The 26,734-nt window shown below is 40.0% G+C and overlaps 1 protein-coding gene across 2 annotated transcripts in view; it reads left to right on the top strand.

The window, feature by feature from the left end:
• The first annotated feature begins 311 nt into the window (after positions 1-311).
• Positions 312-26,734, top strand: part of SLC10A7 (solute carrier family 10 member 7) — a 149,485-nt gene continuing 123,062 nt past the window's right edge. For both annotated transcript variants that reach the window (XM_086611835.1, XM_086611834.1), the window contains exons 1-4: positions 312-411; positions 4,144-4,226; positions 9,246-9,382; positions 13,953-14,028. In XM_086611835.1, the coding sequence (XP_086467961.1) occupies positions 312-411; positions 4,144-4,226; positions 9,246-9,382; positions 13,953-14,028 (396 nt within the window). The remainder of the gene's footprint in view (positions 412-4,143; positions 4,227-9,245; positions 9,383-13,952; positions 14,029-26,734) is intronic.

Here is a 26,734-nt window from a genome sequence, read left to right as displayed (position 1 = left end):
GCCGGCGCCCCCCCCTCGGCGCGAGGATGCAGCGCGGGGCGCGGGCGGACGAAGCCGGGTGGTGGCGGGGGGGTACGGGGAGGGGGGTCAGCGCTGCGGGGCGGGCGGGCAGTCGGGCGGGCGGCGGCGCGGTGGCTGCGTGTCTATTAGGAGGTGCGTGGTAGCGATGGCGGCGGTGGGTGAGACTTTTCCTGTCTGCGGATCCGGCTGGTGCTGCCGGCGGGCGGTGGGGCTGCACCGCGCCCCGGCGCTGCGCCGTGCACCGCGCCGGACCGGGGCGGGCCGGGCGGCGGGCAGCGGCGGGCAGCGCCATGGGGCTGCCGGAGCGGCTGCGGAAGGAGTGGTTCATCCTCGGGATCGTGCTGGTCATCGCAGTGGCGCGGCTGGAGCCCGCCGTCGGCGTCAAAGGGGGTGAGTCCGGCCGCTGCCCCGCCGCGGCCGGTGCGCCCCGGCAGCTCGGCGGGCGGCGCGGGGAGCGCCGGCGGAGGGCCGCGGAGCCACCGCCCCCGAGCCCTCGGGGGGCCCGGCGGTACTTTGTGAACTCCCGGCGGCCGCCGCTGCCCCCCGCCCCATCCTGGCGCGTTTCGGTGGTGCCGGCCGGGCCCGCCGCTGCCCGGGGTGAGCCCCGGTGCCGGCGGCGGGGCGGGGAGCGGGCCGCCTCGCCGCGGGGGTGCGGAGGCAGGGGAGAGCCTGCGGGCCTTTCCGCGGCTCCCGGGGCGGAGGGTGCCGCTCGCTTTGCTGCCGGGGACGCTGGGACGGCTCGGGGGTCTCTCGGCCGTCGGGGCGTCCGCGCAGAAACTTCGGAACTCGAGTTGCGCGGGAGTGCGGGAGGGCAACCCGCGGGGTAAGGGGCACAGCCCGACCCGCCGGGCCCTCCTTAGCAGCTCCGCTTCGCTGCTCCTTAGCCCGTCGCTGTTTCTCAGGAACCCAAGAAATATTTCCAGGTGTGTTCCTGTGTGTACCTTTGCTAGGCACTGTACCAGTTGCTGGAACAATATCCCGTTCTTTTTGGATTAGTAACTTACTTTGAACGTACTCCTGTTAACATGAGTAATAACTTCAAGAACTCTGAGATGGGCACAAAGTCATTGCAGTTCAGTTTATGAACGTCTGTCATCTGTGAGCTTCTCGAGAGGTGTAGTGTATTGTGTTAAAATCTCAGGTGCTATGTTTCAGCCAGCTATTTTTTTTATTCTATGATAACACACTTGTATTTTAAAGATTTTTTTTTTTCTCTCCCCTCTTACTTCTTTATGAAAAATGAGGGAAAACAGTGAAAATTATTCTGTGTCAAATGCTCACAGTAAACAAATCAGAAGAAAGATCTGGCTTTTTCTAAGTGGTGAGGTCTTGTGTGTTTCTAGTAACAAGAGCCGATGAAATATCCAGTGTTATTTTAAAATAAACAGTGTGTCTTGAAGTGTAAACACTGGCAGCATCTTCTGGTTAGTCTCCATTGTAACTCCAGTTCCAGATGTTCACAGTTTTCAAGAAGAAATACAATTTTATACATATATGTGTATTTTTTTTCTAATCAATCTCTGAAGATTTAAGAAAAGCGATGGAGGACACTTGAACAAAATTCCTATAGCAGTTCCATGCTGTGGGAGGGGAGAAAGAATCTAGCTATGCTTTTATACACATAGAATTTTGATTTTTTATTTTTTCCTTAACAGAGCTGAAGTTTGAGGATAGACAGCTTCTCACTGAGGAGCCAGCCTTTCCCCCCCGCCCCTGCTTAGGTTCTGGGAAAAAAGAAAATGATAAAAAAAATATGGCTCTGAATACTTGCTGTGGTAACTAAGGCTCCGGTACTTCATGGAGTTCAGGGTAGGCAAATTCCTGCTGTGCAAGGATCCCTTCTAACATCTGCGTGCTGTTTTGCATAGGTAGATAGGACCCACATGGAGCTTCTTGCAGGATCCATGCTGCGTCTTCGTCAGACCTTAAAGACAACTTTAAATTGATAGTATTGGGTGGTTTGTCCTTTTCTGGTTTGACTGTCGTGCTAATTGTGAGTAGCAATGTGGGAGATCTTTTTGAGTAGAATACGAGATAATTTTTCTTCAGCTTACTTCCTGCATGGAAGCACTATGATGGAGCACTTCATTTAATTATCCTACTGCAAAGAGATGTCAAGCCTTGACATGGCATTGTTCCTGGGACAACTCGTTTGAAAAATCTTGTAAGCATTGATTGAAACTTGTGAGCACGTGTTTCCCAAAGTGGTATCCGTCTTCTGAAGCGACGTGATCTCAGTGCTCGTTCTAACACCAGAAAAAAAAAAAGCAGTGTGTGTGGGGAAATATCAGCATATGAAAAACCTTAGTTTATCATTTTCCAGCTGACAAGACCATGCACTGTAATTTGCAGGGCCTTGCTGAATGGTATGGATGATCCAGCATCCATACCAGTGCGACATTGTGCCACAAATAATAAAGATTTGCGCTGTTGCCACCTTCAGGGCATAAGCCAAGCCCTTTTCGTGTGTTTTCCTGTTTGATGAATGAGCCTATTTAGTTCCTTTGTGAAAAGAGCTTTCCTGACCAGTCTTTGGCACAAGAGATGAAGGGGATCTGCTCTGACCAGAGTTCACTGTGCTCCGTGAACATGTGGTTGTTCTAGTGGTAAAGGTTTCTCCTGCGTAAAGGAGTTCAGGTAGCCCAGTGAAAAGCCCTAAAATAGAAAAACTGAGTCCTGGAAGTACCCCAGTCTTAGCCAGACTAACTAACCCACTGCCTATCTGCCTGGTGTGTATCTACATATATGCTCTAATATTCTAAAAGATTAGAAAAACTATATAATTCTATATATAAAATGTAGAGTTTTCTGTATAACCATATATATTTATATAATTTTTCTGTGTGTTTTTTTTCTCCCCCCCGGCTATTCAGTTAACATGCTATAATCTTGCAGCTAGCCATGTGCTTTGTTGCAACTTTAACTCTTGCATTTCCTGGCTTATTTTTCCCTTACGCGTCATATAGGTTGATTGGTTAATTTTTTGTGTTTAACACACACGGTTTTAGCGTCTCATCAATAGAGTCCTCTGTGAGAGCAGGATTCGGGTTTAAATTACTTGAGATGCTAATTTGATTAGACTCAGTGTACTATCAAATCCCTCTAATTTAAGAGTCATTGACCTTGCTCCAGTGTAACTGTCAATGTATCATTCATCCGAGAGAGCAGAAAGGGGCTTTTCTTCTGGAGTGTCAAGTAAAGGCTTGCTTGTTCGCTGCTGCAGTTTTGCTCCTGAGAACTTACTGTCACTTGCAGAGTTAGGATATTACTTTGATACTGTGTAGACTGCTAATATTTTGGTTCTAATATAATAACTGGTTGAATGCTTATGAAAAAACGAGTGTATACATTTTGCACTCGGTGGCCTCCAAAGCCAAAGTGTATTAAGAGAATTCATCATTTTTATAGGAGTGTAAAAAGTATTTTATTTTAATCTCCCTAAAAAAAAAAAGTATAAATATATACAAATGTAATCCTTTAATATAGTGGAACTCTTGGAGGTGCAAACATCTGCCCTTGCTGATCTCGCTGCAGCAGTGTGTCTGAAATGTGGTACTGTAGGGCTGGAATGAACCGTTTTTCCCCAGCCCTGTTGTGGGGGAATAACGTGGAATTGTATTGTCCCAGGGAAATCATTGCAAGGTATGATTTGGTTTCCTCTGTGCAGGCAGCCAGACAGGTGGGTGTGTACAGTGGGGGAAGAAGTGAGAGGTAGATATGTGAATGATACTGATGGCCCTGTGGAGGAACCAGCTAAAATTTTTATTTGAGTGTACAGTTTGAGTTTGCTGATGCTATAGGGATACTCTGACAGAACTGTGAAAATTCCCCATTTTCGCATTTCTAGAATTTACCCGTTAGTTCCCAGTGGTCTGTAATCACAGAAGCCAAATTTGTATGACATTATACCTCACTCTCCACTCACGGGTTTGTTTTTATTTTAAAATGAATAGCATGCTTTCTGTAAGTTAATAGAAACCTCATTCTTTTTATTAGAGACTTTAATGATTAGATTTTCTCCAGGTATTTTCCTAAGTATTCTCATTTACTTTGATGTAATATAGGCATATCGTTGTCTTTGCGACTATAGTTCACTTTGTTCTCTATGTCTGTGTTTTTTAGGACCCTTGAAACCAGAAATTACCATAACTTACGTTGCTGTTTCAGCTATATTCTTTAACAGTGGACTCTCCTTAAAAACTGAGGTACTGTAGTTTCTCATTGCTTCATTCTTGTTCTGTTTTAAAAGTTTTTGTGTTGCTTTTGATCAGGTTTGAATGTAATCGGAATATTTCATTACTATGCTGCTGTTGTTGATGCTGGGAGAATGGCTAACGAGAAGGTAAATATTAGACGTTTATGGAATAACCCCTCCTTGATTTCAGAAAATTCTTTGCAAAGTAATGAGCATGATGAGAGGGAGAGTGTGAATAAATTTCACGCATCCGTAGAGGGTGGATTGCTTGGTTTTGCAGGGCTTTGGCTAAGTTGAAGTGCTGAGCACAATTTTGAGACTAGATCTACACCCTGGTTGTGTTCCAAACTCAAATCGGGGTGAGACTCAGGAGCACACTAGCACCTGTCTTCTGCCACCCCTTCTGCATCTTGGCTTTTCTACTGCTCAGTTGAGATACAGGCCGGGAAATGAGGCAAATCCTAGAGCAGAACGTTGTGGGGAACTAAGCAGAGAGGGACTATATGGAGTCTCCATGCCTCTGTAGGACACAAAGAGAAGGTGTGAGCTCTGTATGCTCCTCTCCTTTGTCTCACCTGCTGGCGTGCTCTCAAAGTAAAACTGTTTAGGCTGGTCTCTACAGGATTGATGCAAGCAAAGATCTGGTGGCTTTAAGTTACCGCATTGGGTAGGCACAGGACAGCAGCTAGTATTGGCACAAAAGGATTCCTTCGCAGATGCAAGGCCAATATGCAGGTACGAAGTCTTGGCAATCTTTTCCTATAGGATTTAGTTGTGGACAGGTGGACTTGAAGTGCCTATGCTCCACTGCATATCACAGACACTGAGACTCGTTTCAAGTTTCATGTCACACGTTTTTTCAAAGAGGAACAATCTGGGAGTAAGAAGAGATGAAGGAGAGAACCTCTTAGTGGTGTGTAAAGGAGGCATGGAGAAAGGAAATGATGGCTGTCTGCCAAGAAGAGAAGGAACAGCCAGAGTTGAAGTGAAACACTGCATGTCCCTGCGAGTCTAGTTTCTTGATTCCTTGTATGCTGTTGGCTTGCTAACAGGTGATGTCACTCATATGTTGCATGATACTAATACCTAAAAGAATTATCATGACACTGTCCAGTTGTCTTCTGGGCAAATTGGGATTTGGATGAACAGCATGTTTCTGTACCTGTGTCATTGTTTTAATGACAAAGTTTCAAATGGAGGTGGTGGTTGAATTGATGGCAGCCCTCTCCTCCTCTGTCTGCTGGCATTTCTGGCACTAGCGCCTCTGATTCTGCTGGAACACAGTGTGAATAACTTTAGTCAATTCTGTAGCAGCTATTTAGAGCCTTGTGGTCTTATGGGGAAGCAGGAAGAACCATGTTATCTATTTGCCTAGGACAGCAATTAATCCTAATGGAAATAGACTGTGGAGAGGCACTTTTTTCCACAGAGAAGAGGAACTGAATCACAGAGCCTGAGTAGTAATAATGGAGTGGAGTTTCCTGCTTTCAGGGTTAGGAATCTTTGCATGCAGAGAAAAAATGTGACACTTTTTTTCTTTTCACTAGTTTGTATCCTTGAAGCTTTATATTTGTTAAGCAGCTATGAGAGTGAAATCAGTAGTAGTATTAGTCTTCATTATTGATTCTCAATGCTAGTGTACATCTAACTTTTCCCAGTTAAGGTGACATGACTGACAGGTTCCTGGGCTAGTGTCATGTCCTGCTTTGAACATGCATAACTTTTTTCATCTGTGGTTCTAAAAACATTATATTGATGGAAACAAAGCTTTTACAGGAGCTGATGTTTATGTCCAAGTAGCTGATCTCCAATTGTTTTGGAAGCATCAGTTAAGACTGGTGCTGTACATCCAGCTTTATGTTCCATCGAGAAGCTAAGCATTTTCAGAATTTCTGCCATGGGGGTAGAAGATAAAGAGGAAGAAAAACGTTTCAGTCATTGTACCTTGTGTTATTACTTTCTAAAATATATGTTAAAAACAATCCTTAAATGAGTTAGGAGGCCAGGTCATGATTTTATTAAAACACTTTGGGGTATGTTTTAATAGTTTAAGGCACAATCTAAAGTTGGTTATTATTCGTGAGTTAATATATCTTTTTATTGGATTGCAAAGTAAGTCGTTTCTGCTTTTGTCTTTATTAGTTCTTGACCTGCGTGTCCGCTCTTCTACCTTGGATAATATATTAGTTAGGTCGAAACTAGTGTTTGATGTGCTTTATGAAATGATAAAAAGGTGTGTGTTAATGGAGGCCTTCTGATAAATCTGACAAAATTAGAAATAGCTGACGCTCTTTTAAGGTTACACTTCTGGTTGTATCTGCTGTGAAAGCACATCCTCAAAAAAATTGACTAACATGCATTCAGAAAGCATTTTACAAAATAACTGCAGCGTGCAGGGAGAGCCTGCCTGTGCGTGGCCTTGTTAACGTTTTCAAATTTAGGGGTAACTGAGGTCCTCTTACATTTTTAGAAATAGTCTGTGTCCAGGAATGACAAAAACATTTGATTCCACCTTAATATAATGCTCTTTCAGTTTTCAGTGACTGGATAGCTTGCTCTTTTAAAGCAAATACCTCCTGTAGGGCCCCAGAAATTAAATCACGTGCTTGAGTTACCCATTTCAATGAGGAATTTGGCAAGCCACTGGAAACACTGTTTGCTCTGTGTGGGTGTTTGCCCAGAGGAGTCCAGCTGTGACCGTCTAAGCATGGCTAGATGGAAACAGGGACCCACACTGACCAGCGAGAAGCTAGGATAAGCTCTCCAAAGGGTCTGAAATACTGGGAAAGACAAGGTAACCTGTTCTGCCTTGTGTGCAGAAACAGAGTCATAACTTGGCAGCTTCCAGTAACTTTTCTGAGACTTCTGCTTTTTTGAGGGCTACAGTGATGAATATATTTTGGGACAAGCCCTTGTAGATTGCTTAGGAGAGTGAAAGCTGTTTGCCTCAGTGTTTGTTCTATGCTGATACAGTTTAAGGAATAACTGTTCCAAAAGGCAGTCCCTAGAGACATTTTAAGGAACTGGTAACTCAGATCTAACTGGTAACGCAGATCTTCTCTGTTCCGCTAATACGGCGTTCCTTCATGCACTAGGTTGGCTGTGTTGTAGTTGCCTTCCTTGTTCCCTGGAAGCTCTAACCGGTCTTTCCCAAGTTTTTGTCTTGGATTTTGCTTTTGAAAGTGTCAGAGTTTTCTTCAAATCATCTGGTTTTAAGGTGTTTTCCAATTGTAAAAATATTAAATTGAAAGGGCACTTCTGTATATGTGATGATGCCTAGATTGGGAGTGCCTTCACGGGCTGGCCCACTGGGAAATTTGGGGCTGGAGGTGACTTGGCAGGAGAGGGGGAGGAATTAACAGCTTTGCTGAAAGAAGTCACTTGCTTTGTTTTTTCTGAATTGTATTATTTACTTTTAAAATGTACACTTTTACATAGGTATTTCCAGATATCTTTTCTTCCCACATAGGATATGTTTCTACTACTAGCTTTATTTTTGCTTTCTTTTTGAGATAAAATAAAATAGCACTACAGTGAAGCTCTTGATAACACCATAGGTACTGTGACAGGTTATGTGTGAAGAAGGCCTGTTTTTTCATCCAGAGTGACACCAGTCTTCTTAACAGTTTATTTTTTAAAAAAAAGGCTCTTTCAACCAAGTGCTGAATGTAATAATACTTTCTTGGTAAAACTGGATCAAGATGTACGTTCCAAGTCCATGTTTTGTATAACTTTAAGAATAGGAAATGAATGGATTTGTATTGTTTTGTCAAAGGTTTTTTTCCCCTAACCCAAATTTGTGAGATAATTTTGTTAAGAGAAATAAAGTAGTAAGGACACGGTGCTGAATTGCTAGTACTTTCAGATGTATAATTACATCAGTGTGCATTTGGATAGTCAAAAATACAGTATTTGACTGTGTTTCATGGTAGTTCAGCTGTTTTGAAGCTGAGGGTGGCATTTGAAGATTGGCTGCTGCACTATTGTACATGGAAATACAGTAGTAGTTTTTATATTGTTCGTTTTTTTTTAAGACATTGGAGGTGTCAGATAGCTGGAGAATCCCAGCAAATCAGGTTTTGAATAAAAGTGCTGTCAGTTCTTTTCCTGTTGCATTCTTTACTTGAAAAGAAGGCAAGTTATTTTGAGAGAGAAAAGGGATTTTTCTTCTCAGTCGATTAGAGTTGAAACGAGCTGAAATGTACAAGGCTTTTTCCTTGTACTCCAGAACTGTGTAGAAGATCCTTGGAGTGCCCAAAAAGACAGAAACAGAGAGACACAGAGCTTACCGAAGAGTTTATTGTGTAAGGGTACTCAATCACCTCTCTGGAGTGCTCTTACGTGATTTAAAATTAATATTTTTTTTGTTTTGCACTTTATTTCTTTGAATCTTAGGGCTTAGCTGTTGTTAGCTTGTTATGGTCTTGGCATTCTTTCTTTGCTATTCTTGATCAGCCTAATTTTTTTCTATAAATTTCCGATCTGTTGATACAATAAATAATGAAGATGTGCTACGGATTACTTTGCTTTTTATGTATGTTAGTCTTTCCTTAGAAAACCTGCCACAAATGATGACTGTAATGTAAACATCCCTTTTCGATGGTGTAAATGAGAATTGCAGTTTGTGGCTTGCTTTGTACTAGAGAAACCTGAAATCGTGTGGACGCTACAAGTTTCCCTTCCTCTGGATATCAGCAGCCAATAAAGTAAACAGGCCCTCAGCAAAGTTAACACAGGTTTTGAAGCAGTGGCAAAGTGCTAAGGCTGCCTGCTGAAAAGCTACCGTTACGAGAGCTGCACTGTTATTGAAGTGGTGGACAATTCTGTTGGAAAAATGCCCAGGAGCAGACAGAGCTTTTATGTCCTCTGGATGTACTTCATTATTAAAGAGGAGATCAGATGATCCCTAAAGGTGCCTTTTTGACATGCACTCTTTGTATTATAAAGATGATCCTAGTTTTAAAAGCACAAACGTGATCTTACTTCAGCCGTTATGACTGCAACTTCCTCTCTTCTTTTTCTTTTGCAGGAGCTGACAAGTGCTTTGATGCATGTGAAACTACACCTTTTTGTCCAGATTTTTACACTTGTGTTCTTCCCAACAGCAATATGGCTCTTTCTTCAGCTATTATCAATCACACCTATAAATGAATGGCTTTTAAAAGGGTATGTTTAAGCATAATCAAATGAAATATATTTGTAGCCGTCTTCTTTAAGGGCTGCTTATCCTGCAATGGGTATTCTAAAACTTATATTGTGAACGGATTTTGCGGGATATTTTTGTGCTTCAGCGCTTTGCTGTCTAAAACACGGTACTTGCACAAGATTATTCTTTCAGGAACCTGGTCTCATTTTTAGAAAGTCTGGTCAGTTAGTTTCGTATGTAGGGAGCTTGCAACAGGTTAGCTTTCTCTTTCACAAAACACAGCTGAAGTGTTGGGTCTCAAGGAGAATGGGAAGGAAAGAAGAGGAGTGCTGAAGGAAAAACATAAGTCGTGAATAAATACTGCATATGCCACGTATTGATGTTCTGTTCTTGAACAGTCTGTATTGAGCATCTCTTGCATGTGTCCGGGGTGGGCTTCAGTATTTGCTCCTAGATAAGCTACTGGGGGGAGGGAGAGTGAAGTTTTGGTAGGAGGAGAGCTTTGAGATGAGCAGAAGCTAAGTTAACATGAAAACACTGTGTTTTAAATCTTTGATGTACTCCACCAATGTGTGCTTCCAAAACTGTATTGATGGTGCAGTAGTGATGGATGTTATGAAAAATCCAAAAAATAAAAAGCTTTTTTCAGAATCAAAGATCAGTACCTAGTGCTGTGCAGCTTTACTGGAATGTTTGAATGTAAAAATCATTAATTTTAGAAAACTACTTAAAGAATCCTCATTGTTTCTTACTGCTTGGCGAAAACATTGCTTGGGGAGAGTGCCCTGTCTTAAAAGCTTAATGATAAAGCTGCTCATGTTTATGTTTTCACAAGGCCTAAACCTGCAAGAGCATTTGTTTTGTTTTTGAGAGGCTTCTCCAAGTGTTCCACCAAGTAGTAGTTGTACAAATGATACTGAGAAGGTGAAATGACATCATTTAAAAGTTAGAACTGTTTTGCTTAACAGTAATTGGTACATCAAGGAAATAACAAGGCTGCTCTACAATGTCCATTTGCATTTGGCTATTCCTAGTAAAGGTTATTCTTTAGAGTAAAATCGTGAAGTTTTTCCTCAGCTAGAACAGAGACATGATTTTCCACAGTGAGCCAAAATTTCCTCCTAATCCATGGAAGCCTCAGTTTCTGAAGTGCAAGAGATTTTTGTGTTTAGCTCTTTGCAGCACTTCTCATCCTTTTTTTCCTATGACTCTTATGCCACTTTGGTTCTTAGTATTTACACGATGTGATCTGTTACGTGCACAAGTATATGTGTATGTATATACATAAACATCTGTGGAACTGTGTGTAAAACTATGTATGTGTGTATTTTTGATTTAAAGAGAAGCACTTGTATGTGTATCTCCCTGAATGTGAACCCTAAGCCAGCCTTGTTTTTCATGAAGGTGTGTCTGTGTTCTACCAGTGAGCTGATACACTTTTGTGTGTTTCAAGCTGCCTTGCAAGCACTTGTTCCTTGAGTGCTATGTCTGTTTTGACTGTCTTTTTAATCTTTTAGTGCAGTAACTCTGTTGTATTGAGACTTCATTCAAAGAATGGCCAGATTGAGGAGTTTAATGAAGGTGGTTTGTGTTTGGGGGTGGATTTTTTTGTTTGCTTTTTTGTTTGTTTTTCGAAAGAATGCTTTCTTGGTGAATACAGCTGTTCAGGACATGCTCAGAGCAGCAGCCGTTGTGTGGCTCTGGAGGCATCCACTGCAAAGGGAGCCCGATGGGAGCTGTTACCTTCAGTGCTATGCAGGTGCAGAAGATTCTGAGCTCTGTCTTAATTCTAGGATAACACATTTTAGAGCAGGTACTCGCATGTTGCTGTATGGTATGTGAAAGGAGAGATGAGGAGCTGATGTGAAGAACTGCCTGTGCCTTGGCCTCTCTGTGTAACCACAAGTTCATCCTAGTGCTCCGCAGCTGTAGTTTTTATTCCCTGGAAACACTGAAGTACCCTAATGAAAACGGGGGAACAAGATAGGCTTTGGGAAAGTTAATTCCTCATCACAGTTTGTAGTGGGAGCTAGTTGATAGTTCTCACAAAGGTGTGGAAAAATAGGCATATGCTCCCAAAGGCATGCAGCACCTTTTGGCAGGGTGCCTCCCCTGAGGGCTGTAGTTCTCTACTATTCTCTGCACAAAGTTATGCCTAAAGGGCACAGCCAAGGCCACAGTTAATTTCCTGTCCTTCTTCAGAACGAATGGTAGGTTTTCTCATCCTCTGTAATGGTCTATTGTGCTGTAAATGTAATTTGAGAGGCAAATTCAGATGGTACCAGCTTTTCATCTATGTTTCTACAGTTAGGTGTGGGTTTTTTTTTTTCTTTCTTCTCTGTCTGGAATGGTATTGGGAGGTTTGTTGCTTTGCAACTATTTTGAAATATATAAAACAGAGGAGAAACTGACATAATCCCAAGCATCTTTTAAGATAATTTTTTGTTAGCTGACTAGTTTTCGCATTGACAGCATCCCTTTGAAAAGGAACATGAAGCAAGTTGTTGAAAAGGAACATGAAGCAAGTTGTTAATATTTGCGCACATTCACCTTTTCTGCCATTCTTGGCATCCAGCACTTACAGCAGAGGTGGAAAGGCGCGAGATGCAAAGATCTGGTACAAGGTATGACTTTGGTAGTTCCATATCTAAAATACGTGACTTCAGACTCTACTCAGTTGTCTGTAATGCATTAGCAGAACAGATATTACTGCTCTTCAGCAAGTGTTTAAACCCCTAATGTTAGTGCTTATAGCATGGCCTGAACCAGTGGAATGTTTCAGTTTGTAGGTTATCTGTAGTAATCTGTTGCCATTAGAGGAATTCGCTCATATATTGGTAGTATTGTGTGTAGTTGATACAAAGCAAGAAAAAAAAATTAACAGGTGCATGTTTCAATACACTTGATTAAAACTATTTCTGTTTAGTGTATACCATTTTTTTGATACATTAATATTTTCATACGAATAATATTTAAGACCATAGCTTGATAGTGATTTGTGGGTTTTTTTTGAATTCCAAATGTATTATTTTAAATTAGCGAGCGTTCACGGAGATTGTGTCATTAATCCTTTCCCTTATAGTGTGGAAAATCCCTGCCAGCTGAGATGAATACCCTTGCACATATTTCATACCTCTCTGGATAACTTTGAACTTAATCCACCCCTTATTAGTGCAGGTGGGAAGCTCAAGGAGCTGGCTGCCAAGAGACCACATAGAAGAGTGAGAACAGTATCACAACCGATGTAGGGGATGGACATCAGAATCGCCATGTATTTGTCTGCTGTATTGTATTCATATATGTTTCCAAACTTTTCCACACCATTTCTTTTTCCTATATTTCTTTTCCCTTCCATATGAGCTTATGCTGCTAAGTGCTGACAACTCCGCTTCCATAGCTTGCTGCACTGTAAGCTAAAGGTACTATATGCTTCCAAGGTGGTGCTTGACACTTTGTGATTGGATTTATATAATTCTTACATTGGTTGCCTCTTTCGTTTTCCACAGTGGCTGTAGCTGACAAAGTGAGTACCGTCGTTGTCATTCACCTGTTTCTTCTATTTAAGCTTTTTGTATATTTGCAGCACATCAATTACACTGTAATATGCTCCCTATTGTTTGGATTTAATACTTCTGTTTGCTACACTGCGTTTCTTGGGGATGGACTAACACAGTTACAAGTGTGAAGTAGTTCACCACTAGTAATTGATTGTTCTAGACTAGAATGCTGTCTCAAACTCTAGTAGTAGACAGCATATGTAGATTCCGTGCTTTTGGGGGTTTTTGTGGACTGTCTTTGAAAACAAAGGAAAGCTTACTACTTTTTTTCGTACTTTACAACAGCATTTACTATATACATCAATAGTTTTGCTGCACAAACAATGAAAAAAAGGACAAACAAGAATAAGAGTGTATTTTAGACTTCTAAAATGCAGGAGAGAGCTTTTGATATTTTGATTAATGGAAGTCAAATGATTTTACCAAGAAGTGAAAACATACATAAAAATTAAGCATTTGATGGCCTTTTTAATGTTCAGGAAATAAAAAGCTTAATTGCATTTTTTTGTTTGTTCATTTTTTAGTAGGAGTGAAAAACATGGTGTAGAGGGAGCCTGAAATAGTGAGCATGGTTCTTTTTGCTCTTCCACTTAGCAGTTAAGTGTTTTAGTCACTGAATAGCTTTTTCAAGAAAATAGGAGTTTACATCCTTATTTTCTTTTTTTCCAAATAGCTACAGGTATCTCAAATCACACTACAAGCTTTACTACATCAGGACACGTGATGCAGTTATCTTTATCAGATGTGTAGATAGATTTGTGAATGGTAGACACAGTACTACAGATGTGAAAATAGAGTCACAGAGAGGTTAAGCATTTGAGTTTTTGACTGGTGACATGACTCTTCACTGTGGTGGTTGGTAAGATATTGCATAGAAATCCCACCAGCTGGTGCAGGGCTGTAACTGTAACACAAACTGATTGGGTTGCATAGGCGATGATTGTTTCTACTCTGTTATTTGATATTTTAAGTTTTAGGTTGCATAGTGTTTGCATCATGTGAGGAATGTAACATTTCTTTTTGTTGTTTTCAGCTTGCAGACAGTAGGCTGCATGCCACCTCCTGTGTCTTCTGCAGTAATTTTGACCAAAGCTGTTGGTGGAAATGAGGTGAGTTTTCATTTAAGTTTGAATGTTTGTTTTTTTTTCAAACAAATATTTATTTATGATTAACTCGTGGCAAAACACTGATTGCATTGTGATGATATTGGGGTTTGTAAAAAATTCTAGAATTAAAGCTTGGGTATTGTGTGGGTGTCAGACAAGGGAAACAGCAATATGTTATCTGCTGGTGTGGGTCAAACTGAAAGAAGCTCAGTTTTCTGAGGTGATAGAAATTGGTGTTAGGAGATTTCTGCTTGTTACTGCACTGTAATTCCTAACCATGTAAGGTTCATACGCTGTTTACTGGTTATCTCATAGACCATTAGGTTTGTGGTGAAGATCTGTCCTTGCAGTGATTGTTTGGATAGTGTTTAGTATTAAGAGGCCCTATGGTAGGAGTTCCTCAAACTTGAATCTGCAAGTGAGATGATGGAGACACAAACATTAATTTAAATCTTTTATTGTCATTTGAGACTGCATGAAATGAAAATTCTGAGAACGTGGAGTTCTCTGATAGTGATGCAATGCAAAGTTCTCAACAGATTGGAAATGCCAGAGTTGAAGTTGTTTGTGCAAACTCAGTTTGGTCACATTATATTTCTGCCTTAAAATGGCATATGTGGATTCTTTATCCATGAAGATAAAGATAAAACTTGGTGTTTTCAGGAAGACCTGGTAGATGGTATTTAGGAAATTAATCCAGGAGTGCTAATTAATGAGGTTGTTTCCTTTAGATCTGCTTCCTCATAATTGCTGAAGTAGACGAGACCAAGTAGGTGAGGAAAGGGAGAGAATAACCGATGAAGAGGTTGTTTTTAAAATTAGGGCTGTTGGGATGCTGTTCTGGAGAGTTAGAGCCAAATCTTAATTCAGCCATAGAGCTCCTGCGTGAGGCTGGGTGAATTGCTTCAGCCGCATTTTTTAAATATGGCCATTAGTTGTGTACTGCTCGTTTTCTGAGTTCAGACTCTTGGGACCGATTAATGTCAGCTTTGAAAACACATGATAGCACTGAAATAGATTGAAGTTGTACTTTGTACTGACAAAGTGCTGTTTAATTGCTCTATCCTCTGAAGAGAGACCCAAAGCATCTCAAGTCAAGCATCTCTAATTACAGGCAATCCTGATGCACATCTCCCTCTCCCTGTTTGCTACCTGAAAACAAGAATCGTAAAACTATCTGATGGAGGTGCTGTGGAGTAATTAGTATAAGGAAGTAATTCAGGTGCATAATAGTGATCAACAGGGAAATGAGAAGTTTTGCAGGTATGATTCTTGATGTAGGTGCTGTACATTACTCAAAGATGCCGCCTGGAGAACAGTGAGGATGAAATGAAGTATTGAATGAGTGCTGATTCAGTGTTAGCACTGCCTGTCCTATCCTTAGACCATCATCATCATCCTCTGGAAGAAAATAAGGTGTAATTGGTTAGGTTAAGGTACTATCATACAGCACTTGTGTGCAGGAGTGAGAAAGGTACTTTAGTTTCTTGACCATTAGAGTACACTTTTTTGTGGTATCATTCTTCTGGGATGGTGGGGCTGTGTGTATTTTATACCAGCTGAAAACCAGAAACTTTCTATCATGGCAGGCTTGTGTAAGTAATTGTATAAATCACTGACAAAGGAAGTTCGAACTTCTAATTTCTGTACCAAATCAGTGTTGGAGGAATGTAAAAATGCATACCTTGTTAGTGATTTTTACAGATGGTTGCCGACAGCGGAGACAGTGTGAATCAAAAATTGGGTGTTGGGAATTGAGAGTTCTCAGTCAGGCTCTGGGAAGGTATGCAAAAGAGAAACACCCTTTAAACACACTCAGTGTAAACAAAGTGTTTGGCAAATTAATTTCCAAACTTGACCGAGTTTCCAGTGCAAACTTATTTTTGAAATTTGGTGCTTCTCTGTTATTCAGACTATTGTTAATTTTTCTTCCAAAGAACAGCAAATCACATCCCTCGTGCTAGGAGAGAAGACTCTCTCACATCTCTCCTCACCAAATTTCACTTGTTATTGATATATTTATCTTTCTGATATGAGCAGAATAATGCACTTTTTTCCTGTTTGAATTTAAATCCATTCTGATATACGAAGAATTTAAACCTAGGAGTCAACTGGAAAGATAAGTGATTGTGCTGTGAGAGCATTTGTTCGTAATATTGTCTCTTAAACCACTTTTGCCTCGTCAAGCATCTATCCCTTACCTAGAGAAATTGATTTGTCTGAGGGTGTATCTACACTGCATAATGTAATATGAAGATAAATGAGCTTGCTCAGAAGCAATATAGTGAGGAAGCTCCACATGAGCTAATTAGTCTGAGAAGTGTCCTGCTGCTGTAGAGTACAGGCACGCCCTCAATAAGTGCTCTGAAGACCTCTTTGGATTTCTTGAAACGCAGCACATGGGAGCTGTGGTACTTGACTGTATTACGACAGTATAGAGGGGCGTAGGTTTTCTTTGTCAAAGTAGAAGTGACTGTTGAATGTCAGTTTGGACTTGGGTTATTCTCAAAGAAATATCAGGCACTGTGGCATGGTGGAAGTAGTACTCACCTGGGGATGAGGAAACGTGGATTCTATTTTTAGCTCTGTCATTAACCTACTGGGTAAAACAGAGTGGGGTATTGTGTCTCTGGGGTTAGCAGTAATGGGTAATGGCAACTTTGTAAGGTGTTTAAAGATCAGTGCTGAAAAGCCTTATATGAGCTATATTTTATTGTTCTGGGACAGGGTAATTAAGTATTTGGTCCAGTGCTTAAAAAGAGAGTCTACATCATTAGAAGCTACTTGGATGGGAGATTTTGCTGCATATCAATTGGCAAACTCAGTTGTGAGGTGATAAAAGGAAGACGTTTTTGTTAATCTTGCAAGGATCTGTTTTATTTTTTTAATTGATGCATGCCTGATGGCATGGAATAAGATGTTCTTCTTTTGTTGGCTAAGGAAGGTGTGGTCACCAAAGCTGGTACCAAGAATACTGATCAAACTGTGTTCATTGTTGAAAAAGTTAATGTTCTGGGATTTTAAGTGCAAACCCAGGTAGCCTAAAAATCTTTTTTAACTGTCAGTATTTAATAGCAACTGCACTATCTACCAGTGTTTGTTTTCCTGGTGGTTCAAACACATGGTATTATCAAAAAAGAGTATCTAAACTTTAAGTCCTTTTGATCTCTAAGAATACAACAGTCACTCAAGAGTGCAAATGTAAAATTGTCCAAAGCAAAAATAAATCTTCCTTCTTCCTATACATCATTTGATCACCAACCCTGTGATCTATACTGCTTTCAAATTTCTAGTCTTAGCAGCTGTTAGGTGTGCCCTCCGAACACCACCACGTTAGCCATTTGTGTTACTTTACAGTATGGCTGGTAGATGAGCAAGTGGGGGCTGGTTTTGATGGTTGGGGCATTCCAGAGGAAATAAATCTTTATCAAAAGCCCTTTGCCAGCCAACAGTAGCCTTCCATTAATAAGGGAAGACAATCAAGCCAGTTAGCACCTTTGCTTACTGTGGTGCTATGGTGGGGAGAAGCATTGTATTTGGAAGCCAAAAGACTTCCAAGTCTTTTGGTGTTTGAGGGTGAAAATTAATGTCTTCACTTAGCTCTGATGTGTGAGTGGCTTGGTGGCTTGTTTTAGGGGACTGGAAAGAGCCTTCTTCACAATCATAGCGATTATAAGGGGGAAAAGAGCTCTGTAGCTTTATAAGGAAGAAAGGGAAAGACAGCAAAGAGATAATCAGACTGAAAACCTTTATAAGTGTATTGTTTTGTTTTCCATAATCAGTGGAGGAGAAATCCAGTCTTGACATTAGTGGAGTGGAAGAACAAGAGATTCTAGCTGCTAAGAAAATAATGGAGTGACTAGTTCTCTGTCAGTACTGCTTGTTACCTGGGACTTAGGACAGACTTTTCAAATCTCATTTCCTTACACACCACCATTGATGGCAGTGGCAGCAGCAGAGTACTACTTACAACCTGTGGTTGTTGGCAGAAGATCTGATGGAGATAAAAATTTCTGCCCAAATATCTACCTGTATAATTCAGTCTCTCTATGAGCTAGTATCATTCTATCCAGAGAGGTGTTGTCAAATGGGAAGTGTAAGGGGTGGGGAGGGAAACCTCTCTGAAAATCTTGACTTTTGGAGGAGACGAAGATAACAAGAGATAGAAGAGCCATAAGTTTTGGTGGAAGTAGCTGTTCTTGACGTGATGAGCAGAAATACAACTTGTCTAGTAGGGCTGCAAATTCACACCTATGGACTCTGTGATCCAGTCTTAGGTTTCTTCAGCTCCTCTCCCTTTTCTCTGTATTATGTGTGGTTTGTTCTCTCTGTTTCTCCCTGTTCACCCTGATTTTCCATCATCCCTCTTGTGATCTCTTCCTTTATGATATTACTTTGATTAACCATGCAAACAACTTTCTAAAACACCTGTTCTTAGCTTTCGTCGCAAATAAATTTGGTTCATTAGCAAAGCCAGTATCAAGTACTGAATTTAAACTGATGCATATGAAGTCCTATGTGAACAAAAAAATGTTCATATGTACACTGACAAAAAATAAGGAGGGATCACCATGAGAAATCAAAATCTAATTTTTAATTTGGTGATATTTTCTTAATTACTTAAGTGTTTCTGATGACAAACAACTATGAAGTCTCTTGATTTGTGAAGAGGGTAGTCCATATAGTTAAAAAAGTTGGAATGAAAAACAGAAGGCCTCACTTTTGTTCCCTGCTCTTATCCCGACCCCTCACGCCTCAATTTTGATGTCATTTTAGTCTGACAGCACAGAACGCTTTTTTTGTGTCGTTTTTTCCCAAAAAGTGTTGTAGTTTTTCAGTGAAATGATAAACCCCCTTTCTTTACAAGTCTGCTTCTAACTATCCATTTCTGCAAGAGGGAGACAGATAAATATGTCAGCCTTTCAAGGTGCTGTAAAGACAAACCTATTAAAAGGCTCAGAGATCCTCAGACGGAAATGCTGTAGAGATGCCAGATATTACTACAAAGTATTCAGACAGCAAATGTCATACTCTCCTTAAGAATCAAAGTAATGAAGAAAAGAGATTGAAAATTAGATCTATAAGTCTATTATCAGTTTGGGAGAAAAAACAATTTGCGATGACTTTTATGGCAGCTTAATGACATATTTTTGAAAAGTGTAACATAACAGGCAAGAACTGTGATGGAATTGTGCAGATAAATCGTGGCAGACAGTTCATTTTATTGAAGAATACTTGGCTATTTTGCTATCTCGTACACAACAAAACCATTGAGGTTTTTTTTTGTTCAGTGAAGCTGTTGCTTGTACAAAGCCTCTTAATCAAGGTGCCGTTTTATTTTTTTTTTACAACTTTCATGTGGATCTGCTATGCCGTTTGTAAAACAAGGTGTTGCATATGCAAGACAAGATTTTGAAATGTGAAGTAGACTATAATGAAGAAAGCTAGAAATGTATTTACAAAATAAGGTATAAAGTAAAGAGACAGTTCTAGTATTGATTTTTAGATTTGTTTTTTTTTGAAGCAGATGTGGAACATAAACTGGAATATAAATTCATAAGGTCCACAGCTAGCCTTTCTGGAAAAAAAGAGAGTAGTAACTTTTTGCCAACACATTATATACAATATTTTAAATTGATATTTTAAAGTAAAGAGTATGTGAGTACTTACTGAGAAATGAACACTGGAAAATTCCTCTGTTTGCAAGTGGTGGGTGTTTTTTAAGTAAAAACAAAAAAGTGAACCCTAACACTACTGTAAAGTTAGAGGAAAGATATTGATTTCTCTAAAAATATCTGAAGTTCTTTGAACTGTGTATACATGTACATTAACCTTTAAAAAAACAAAATAAAATGAATAAAAAGAAGTACAAGCTCTAATGGTTTGTGATTCATACAGTGATGCACCAGTGTACCAAGAGTGTTTATCCTTGGAAGGCAGCACATAAACATTATGAAACAAAATAATTTAAGATCTTTAAATAAACTATATATGTCATGATGTTTAGTTGTCTTCTATAATATAGTTTTTTCTTCTCTAAATATAATTCAGAATTTACAGTAGTGTTGTCTAAAATTTGATTTCTAAATTGCACTTGAAATATTCACATTTTTAGATCTTGTTAATGAAAAGGTATGTTACTTCATTCTACTGTTTTTAAATTTGATACTGTAAAAGGAGAAAACTTACAATGAAAATGTTACTTTTTTTATTTCCTAAGTAATAAATTTTGTTTGCCCACACAGATTAAATAGTTCTAAATGAAAATGGAACTAATTCTGCCATTAGATACTACACTGAAGTCTCTGGGAAATGTATGTGGGTGTCAGAGAACAAATGTAGGGAAGATGTCTGTATTTCACATGTACAAATATAAAGAATTAACTGTGTCAGCATAAGCCTTGTATGTACATAGGAGCTGTTGTGCTATTAAATTCACTCACTCTATTCTAGTATTACAGTCTAATTTTTTATGTATCCTAAGAGTTTACTTTTCTTTTATCATTACTGTGCCTTGAGCAGATGGTTTTTATTGAACTATTTATTGACACTTAAGATTTTTTCCTTCCCTGAGTGGTGAGTGTATTTTATACCCATCAATGCATAGGAGTAGACCAAATTATTACTTACAATATGAATTTCATCACTATAATGTGTCCCAGTCACACAGTTCCATTAGGTATCTCTGGAGTTCCTCATCGTCTTCTCAAGTCTTCTATAACCCAAAGCAATTGTGGAATCTTTGTGTGTTCCCCTCCCCCCCCGCCCCTGCCCACTGTTCTCCTTTCCTTTATGACTAGTGGTTCTGATTCACTATTAAAACTATTCAGAATGGAAGGAATTTTCAAAGGCATTCAGCTCTGCTCTTAATTCAGTGGAAGCAAATTCAGGCTAACAGTGAGGCTTCCGAAATCCCTATATTCGAGCACTTCACCTCCAAACTCCTTACTTAGTTTGTACAAAGTTTCAGATTCTCCCAACACTTTGAAAAGCAGCTGATTTACTAACCTAAGGTGTCAGTCGTTGAGTTAGACTTGTGATAAAAGATTTCATTTTGTCCCTCGTTGCCAGTACCTGTAACTCGGGGTCTTTCATGTGGCTCTTAAGGTGTCTAGTGGAAAAAGCCCCTCTCCTACACTCCTGGGAGTGTTAAAAGATTAGGGACGTGCAAGAAAATCTCTTAACTACACAACTTTATGTACTGTAAAATGTATGACACAGAACTTGCAGCCTTGTGCATGTTCAGCCTTCCCAAATCTGAGGTGCTTGTAGCAGCTCTGCCATAATCTAGGAAGTTGTAAAATTACCTGTTTAAATTATGCTAAACTGCTTGGGCTGTGGCTGGGAACTACCTGGAGTCATCATAACCTGGTGTTTTTACAGCTGTGTTTGCCCAACTGTCCTAGACCTGACTTTGTAACAAGAGTGTTTTCAGAGGCTTTGCTGTTGCTATTCTACAACGCTTGGCTGGGGACATAATTTTTTTTGCCTGCTGTGGGACATTCAGTGACCCTGAAAGCTGTTTGTGGCATAAAGAAGCCAGGACAGAAGAAGAGTCTTGCTCACATGCTTAAAAATGGCCTTTTAAAGCAAGGTGGTTTTGTATTTGTCTTGGTCTGCAGGTTAATTTTGTGTAAAATTATATAGTGTGCAAGAGCTTCCTTTATTTAGCAGGGAGTGCTATCTGAAATGCATTGCCTATGCAAAGCAAGCATTTTGAACTGTTTGAACGAATCTGTAATACTTCTATTAAAATATTTGCAGAGAGTGGAGTCTGCTGCCCCCCTAAAATTCAGCTTCTGTACTCTCTGCGGTTTAATATTTATGGATGTTTGAAAGAGAGATTGTGGATATTTTACTAGCGAGGGAAGTGTGTTACCCACTCTCCCTATGTCGGTTTTGAAAAGAAAGACTCTCTTTCGGAGAGCAGTGAAGACTGAAATACTATTCTGAAGGCGACAGCTTCAAAAAATTACAAGTGATTTGTTTGCAGCGGAGTGTTTTATGCTGTCTTAATTCCTTTGAATGCCTGCACAATGCCAGCCTCCCCTGTGTAAGGGTTGTTTTCTAATGGCTTTCTTTTGGCAGAGCAGTGCAGTTGTTTGCTGGCACTGAAACCCAGCGACGTGCCGTGTTCTGGTTCTGCTGTCCCTCATCTATTGGCTTAAAAAGCAAACGCTAATTTAATATTAATTTTAATAGTAAGCGAAGTGTTTAATCATTGCATATGTTAGGATTGGTGTTAAATCACTGATAGAGCAGAACAGAAACTGTTCAGCTTTGTCTTGTTGCTTGTAGGTGGTTTATTTCCTACCATGAACAATAAAGATGGTTCCTTTGACATCTGGGCATGTGTTCACCTGTCTCTGTGGACCTGGGCCCTCTTGCATGAGGGGATACTACTGCAAATGGTTTAGCGTGGCTCTTGGTGGCCCCAGTGTTGTGACTAGGAGTGAAAACGTATTTATAAAACTAGTGAAAGCTCATATGCAACAGCATTGATTGTCAAAAATGGAATTGATTCAATATTTCTTTCTAAAAGGTACATTTGAAATGATAATATTTAAAGCATCACTAACGTTTTGAAATCTGAATAATACCTTTTAAATATGACTGTTTGCAGCTCACTGCAGATAAATCAAAATTAAACATGTCTATTGAGAAGAGAAAGTGCCCTTTAGGAATATCTTTAGTGGATTTAGTCAAAGATAGCATTACTGTTCTTGAAATGTGCAAGTTCTGAACACTGGCTTGTGAAGAGATAATGTTGCATTGTTTCTCTTTTCTTAAATTTGTCCTTTGTGTGTTCAAATCAAAGCTTCAGAGTATTTCACTTGGGAAAGCTTTTGTTTCTATCCAAGCACGTTTTTATCTGGTATGAATATATTTGCTTAGTGGTTAATAATAATATATAGAAAATAAGGCAATTTGCAGGCTTGTAAATTTAATAGTTCTATAATTTGTTTTCTTTAGCTCTCTTTGGATATGCAATATTAAGCCCTGATTTGTGGAAATCATAGCTGTAAAACATGAAGCAGGATTTTCAGTTAAAATTACTATTATCTTCAAATTTCAGTCTTTTTCAAGGGTATTAAATTGATTTTATTATCCTTTTTTTTCATCATTATGTTATGAAACAACGTCCTGAAGGTTTTTGTCTTCTAACTTGTTTGTCAAATGATTATATTCAATATATCTTAAGAAAAAGCGTCTTACGTCCTATGAGGAAAAGGTCTTCTGCGTGAAGAGACAGAACAAATTTCTAGATTCCTTTTATTTATGTAAAAATAAACAAGCCCAAATTTATTTAAAATGTTTTTATAGAACTCTTATGAGAAGATAGGATATTTTGGAAGTGTTTCCAGTTTGTATTTTTGTGTTAAACTGACTTCTTCATTTGTTAAGTTAGAGCATTTGGCAAAAAATGTGGAGAGCAGTAGAGCAGCAAATTTTCTCTGATTTCAAAACATTAGTTAGGCTTCAGTTTTTGGAAAATATTGGTCCTACTATGAACTCTGGAAACAGCAAGCTGCTGGTAAGCTGTTTCTGGACATGTTGAAGAAAAGCCACGTGCTTTTTCCTGGGAACTCGTTTTCAGACATGCAGTCCCCATAACCGGATGCTTTCCTGCTCAGCTAGGATTTTTGCAGGTGTTCCCTCGTGCCTATGGCCTTTTCTGTCTGGAATCCACTACTTCTGCTGCCGCTTCTAAATTAACAAGGATGGAGGGGAAATACCAGCACTCAGAGTAGCTGTAGCAGAGGCTTAAACTCTTGTACTCACATGGGAAGCCTCCATGAGAGGATGGTACAGCTTAGGAAATTCTGAGCAGCAGGAGACTGGCAAAGGAGCGTTAGTGCATTCACTACTGTAGGTGCCCTGAAAGCACTACAGCCCCTGGTTTTTCATCTGTGTCGTGGGGGCGAAGAAGTTTTACCATTAAATACAATCTTTGCTGACCCATTTGGTACCTCATCATATATATCCCCACCACAAGCCACTTTTCAAGACCGTTTGTCTCTCTGGAATTTCGCATCCCCTCGCCACCCTCAGCCTGACCTCTCAAGGTCCATGCTGCCCGCTTCCGAATCCTTCTGTGGTTTAACCCGGCTGGCAACTAAATGCCACGCAGCCACTCGCTCACCCTCCCCCACCCTTGGGTGAATGGGGAAGAGAATTAAAGGGGAAAAGAGGAGGAGACTCGTGGATTGTGATAAGAACGATTTATTATTATTGTTACTATTATTAATAATATAATATTAATATATGATAATATGTAAAACATGATATATACAGACAAGTGATGTACAGTGTAATTGCCTGGTGACCAATGCCTGTCCCATCCTGGAAAGCAATCCTGAAACAGATAAATCCCAACACTGCAATACCAGATGAGTGAGACGCCTGAAAAGAGCCAGAGAGAGCAAGCGCGCTCTGGGAGGGTCTGAGAAAAGATTGAGAGAGTCTCCCCAAAAGATAGAGGAGAGATTGAATTCCAACTTCTCGGCCAACCCTTAGCTATATACAGGGCATGATGTTGCATGATATAGAATATGCTGTTGGCCAATTTGGCCCTCAATCCTAAATCGAAGTTCAAACGATAAGGGGAGCTGTGGGCCCTTTATCCCGGCCATGTTCCCCCCCAGCCTGTTGTGCTCCTGCACACTGGCAAAAACACGGGAAGCTGAATGCTCCTTGCTGTCTCAGCACCAACTATAAACACCAGTGCGCTATCAATGTTCTTCTTATAACAAATCCCAGACTAAGTGCAAAACACAGAGCTCTGCTAGCTGCTAGAAAGAAAAACTAACTCTGTCCAAGCCGAAACCGGGACACCCTTGTAGGTATCCCCAAGGGAGTCAGCACCGACTGCCTAGCTGCTCTGCGAGACAGTGGTGATGTGGGAGCCAGTAGGAGCCATGGACGCACTCGGCAGCGTGTTATCATTCATCGATGTGCACTTCACACTGTGAGGCAGTAGCTATGTGCTCCTTGACTAAGGCTGCAAGCCAGTGCTTGAATTTAAGGTAAATATCATTTCTGAAGGAATTTTCCCCAAGATTCGGGGGAACAAAAAAGTTGGTTGATATTGAGGTGGATACAGTAGTTCTGACTTCGTTTCTTTATTTTTAATAATAAAGGGATGTTTAGTGAGAAATACATGAGCAAACAAAGAAGCTAGTGCACTGCTTATCGACAAAGTCAGCAGCTATAGACTAACTAGGTAGCCTAATGCAGCAATTCTGGTAATTATGTGGCACATAAACTAAAGAGACTGTTACTGTACTTGAACTGAATTGTGTTGGAGCTGATATATCCAGAGCAACAGCGTATTTCTTGAATTAGTTTGCCAATTTACATATGTTAACTTCTTCCATGAAATGTTGAAACTCCTTGTTCTAGCAGGTATTGTGGATTATTGCAGCAAGATTCCCAAAATGTTGAATTTCTAGTGTGTGTATGACTTTGCTTAGCTGGACCTTTTTGTTGTTATATTTTGTGATGATCTAAATCCGTTTTGTTTGTTGAAATTGTTGCAAAATGTCTGTAGCATGTATGGGGTTGTATACTTTGATTCATACTGTGTGAGTGTTTCAGCTCCAACTGCATATCCAAAACCTTTTAAAAGGAAATCTCAATGAGCCCCATGGGGCAAAGTAAATTATTACATGTGGTGAACTCTTAAGTCATAGACCAAGGTCATGGCAGTGAGAGTGTATTTCAAAAAGGTTTTATCTGTGCTTGGAAAGCAAATGAAATCTCTCATCATTAACTTTAGAATTATAGTTATAAGAGGATTTTCACTAGAGGTGAAAGATCAAGTTCATGGCGGACATAATGGAGTCTGAAAAGTTCTTTCTCAGACATAATACTAGGGCGTGAAACATTCACTGAGGTTTTCTCATTATCGATGGGGAGTTTACAGCCTCCAATCTGGATACTGAAGATTGGAATCATTGTAATTATTGCTATCTATTGTGACTTTATTTCAGCCTTTTTAGATGAAAAATAACCCTCTTTTTTGTAATGTTTTAAAGACCTTTAGAAAATTTTCCTAGCTTTTCAGCTGTGTGAGTCTTTGTCCTAGCATACAGGCAATACCTTCCTTAGTTAATAACAATGATCCTTCTATAGAAATATAGTTTAACCTGAGTGGTCTTCAGTCCCTAATGAATTAATCAAAGCACATGTGCATGCAGTGATACGGTGTCTCCATCCTTATTTGTCGATAGTTCACATAAACCAGAAAGAACAAATGTTGAAGGGCAACAGGGTGAAAAAGCATAAGTAGAACTGAGGTTTATAGTGACCCAGACTATTGTCCTGCCAACGGATATTGGTTTGTCTGTTTATTCAACAGACTCTTACCTTTTGGTAGACTTTGCATGTGTGCGTGCGTTTCAGTGGTACCAATGAGCTGTAGAAGTCCGCTCAGTAGCAGAGAGTCTGAACTTTGTGCCTGCAGCTTGGGAATGGTTTTGCAAATATCTCTGCCAGTAACAGCGCTCGCTTGTTCAGAGTTTAGAGTGCTCAGTCTGTTTGCTTGTAGAAGTGTTGAAATTTGCCAGTGATGTGCTGTGTTTAAAAGTAAAGTGTTAAACAACCATCGGCGAAAATGAATCCCTTCATATTTGTGCTCTCACTGTCATGGAGGTTGTTATGTTTACAGGAGGGTTTCAGCTGTGTTTTTTTTTCAGAAGAGTCTGTT

This window comes from Tauraco erythrolophus, chromosome 5 (assembly GCF_009769465.1).
Source record: "Tauraco erythrolophus isolate bTauEry1 chromosome 5, bTauEry1.pri, whole genome shotgun sequence".
NCBI lineage: Eukaryota > Metazoa > Chordata > Aves > Musophagiformes > Musophagidae > Tauraco > Tauraco erythrolophus.
This window is presented reverse-complemented; position numbering and strand designations above follow the sequence as displayed.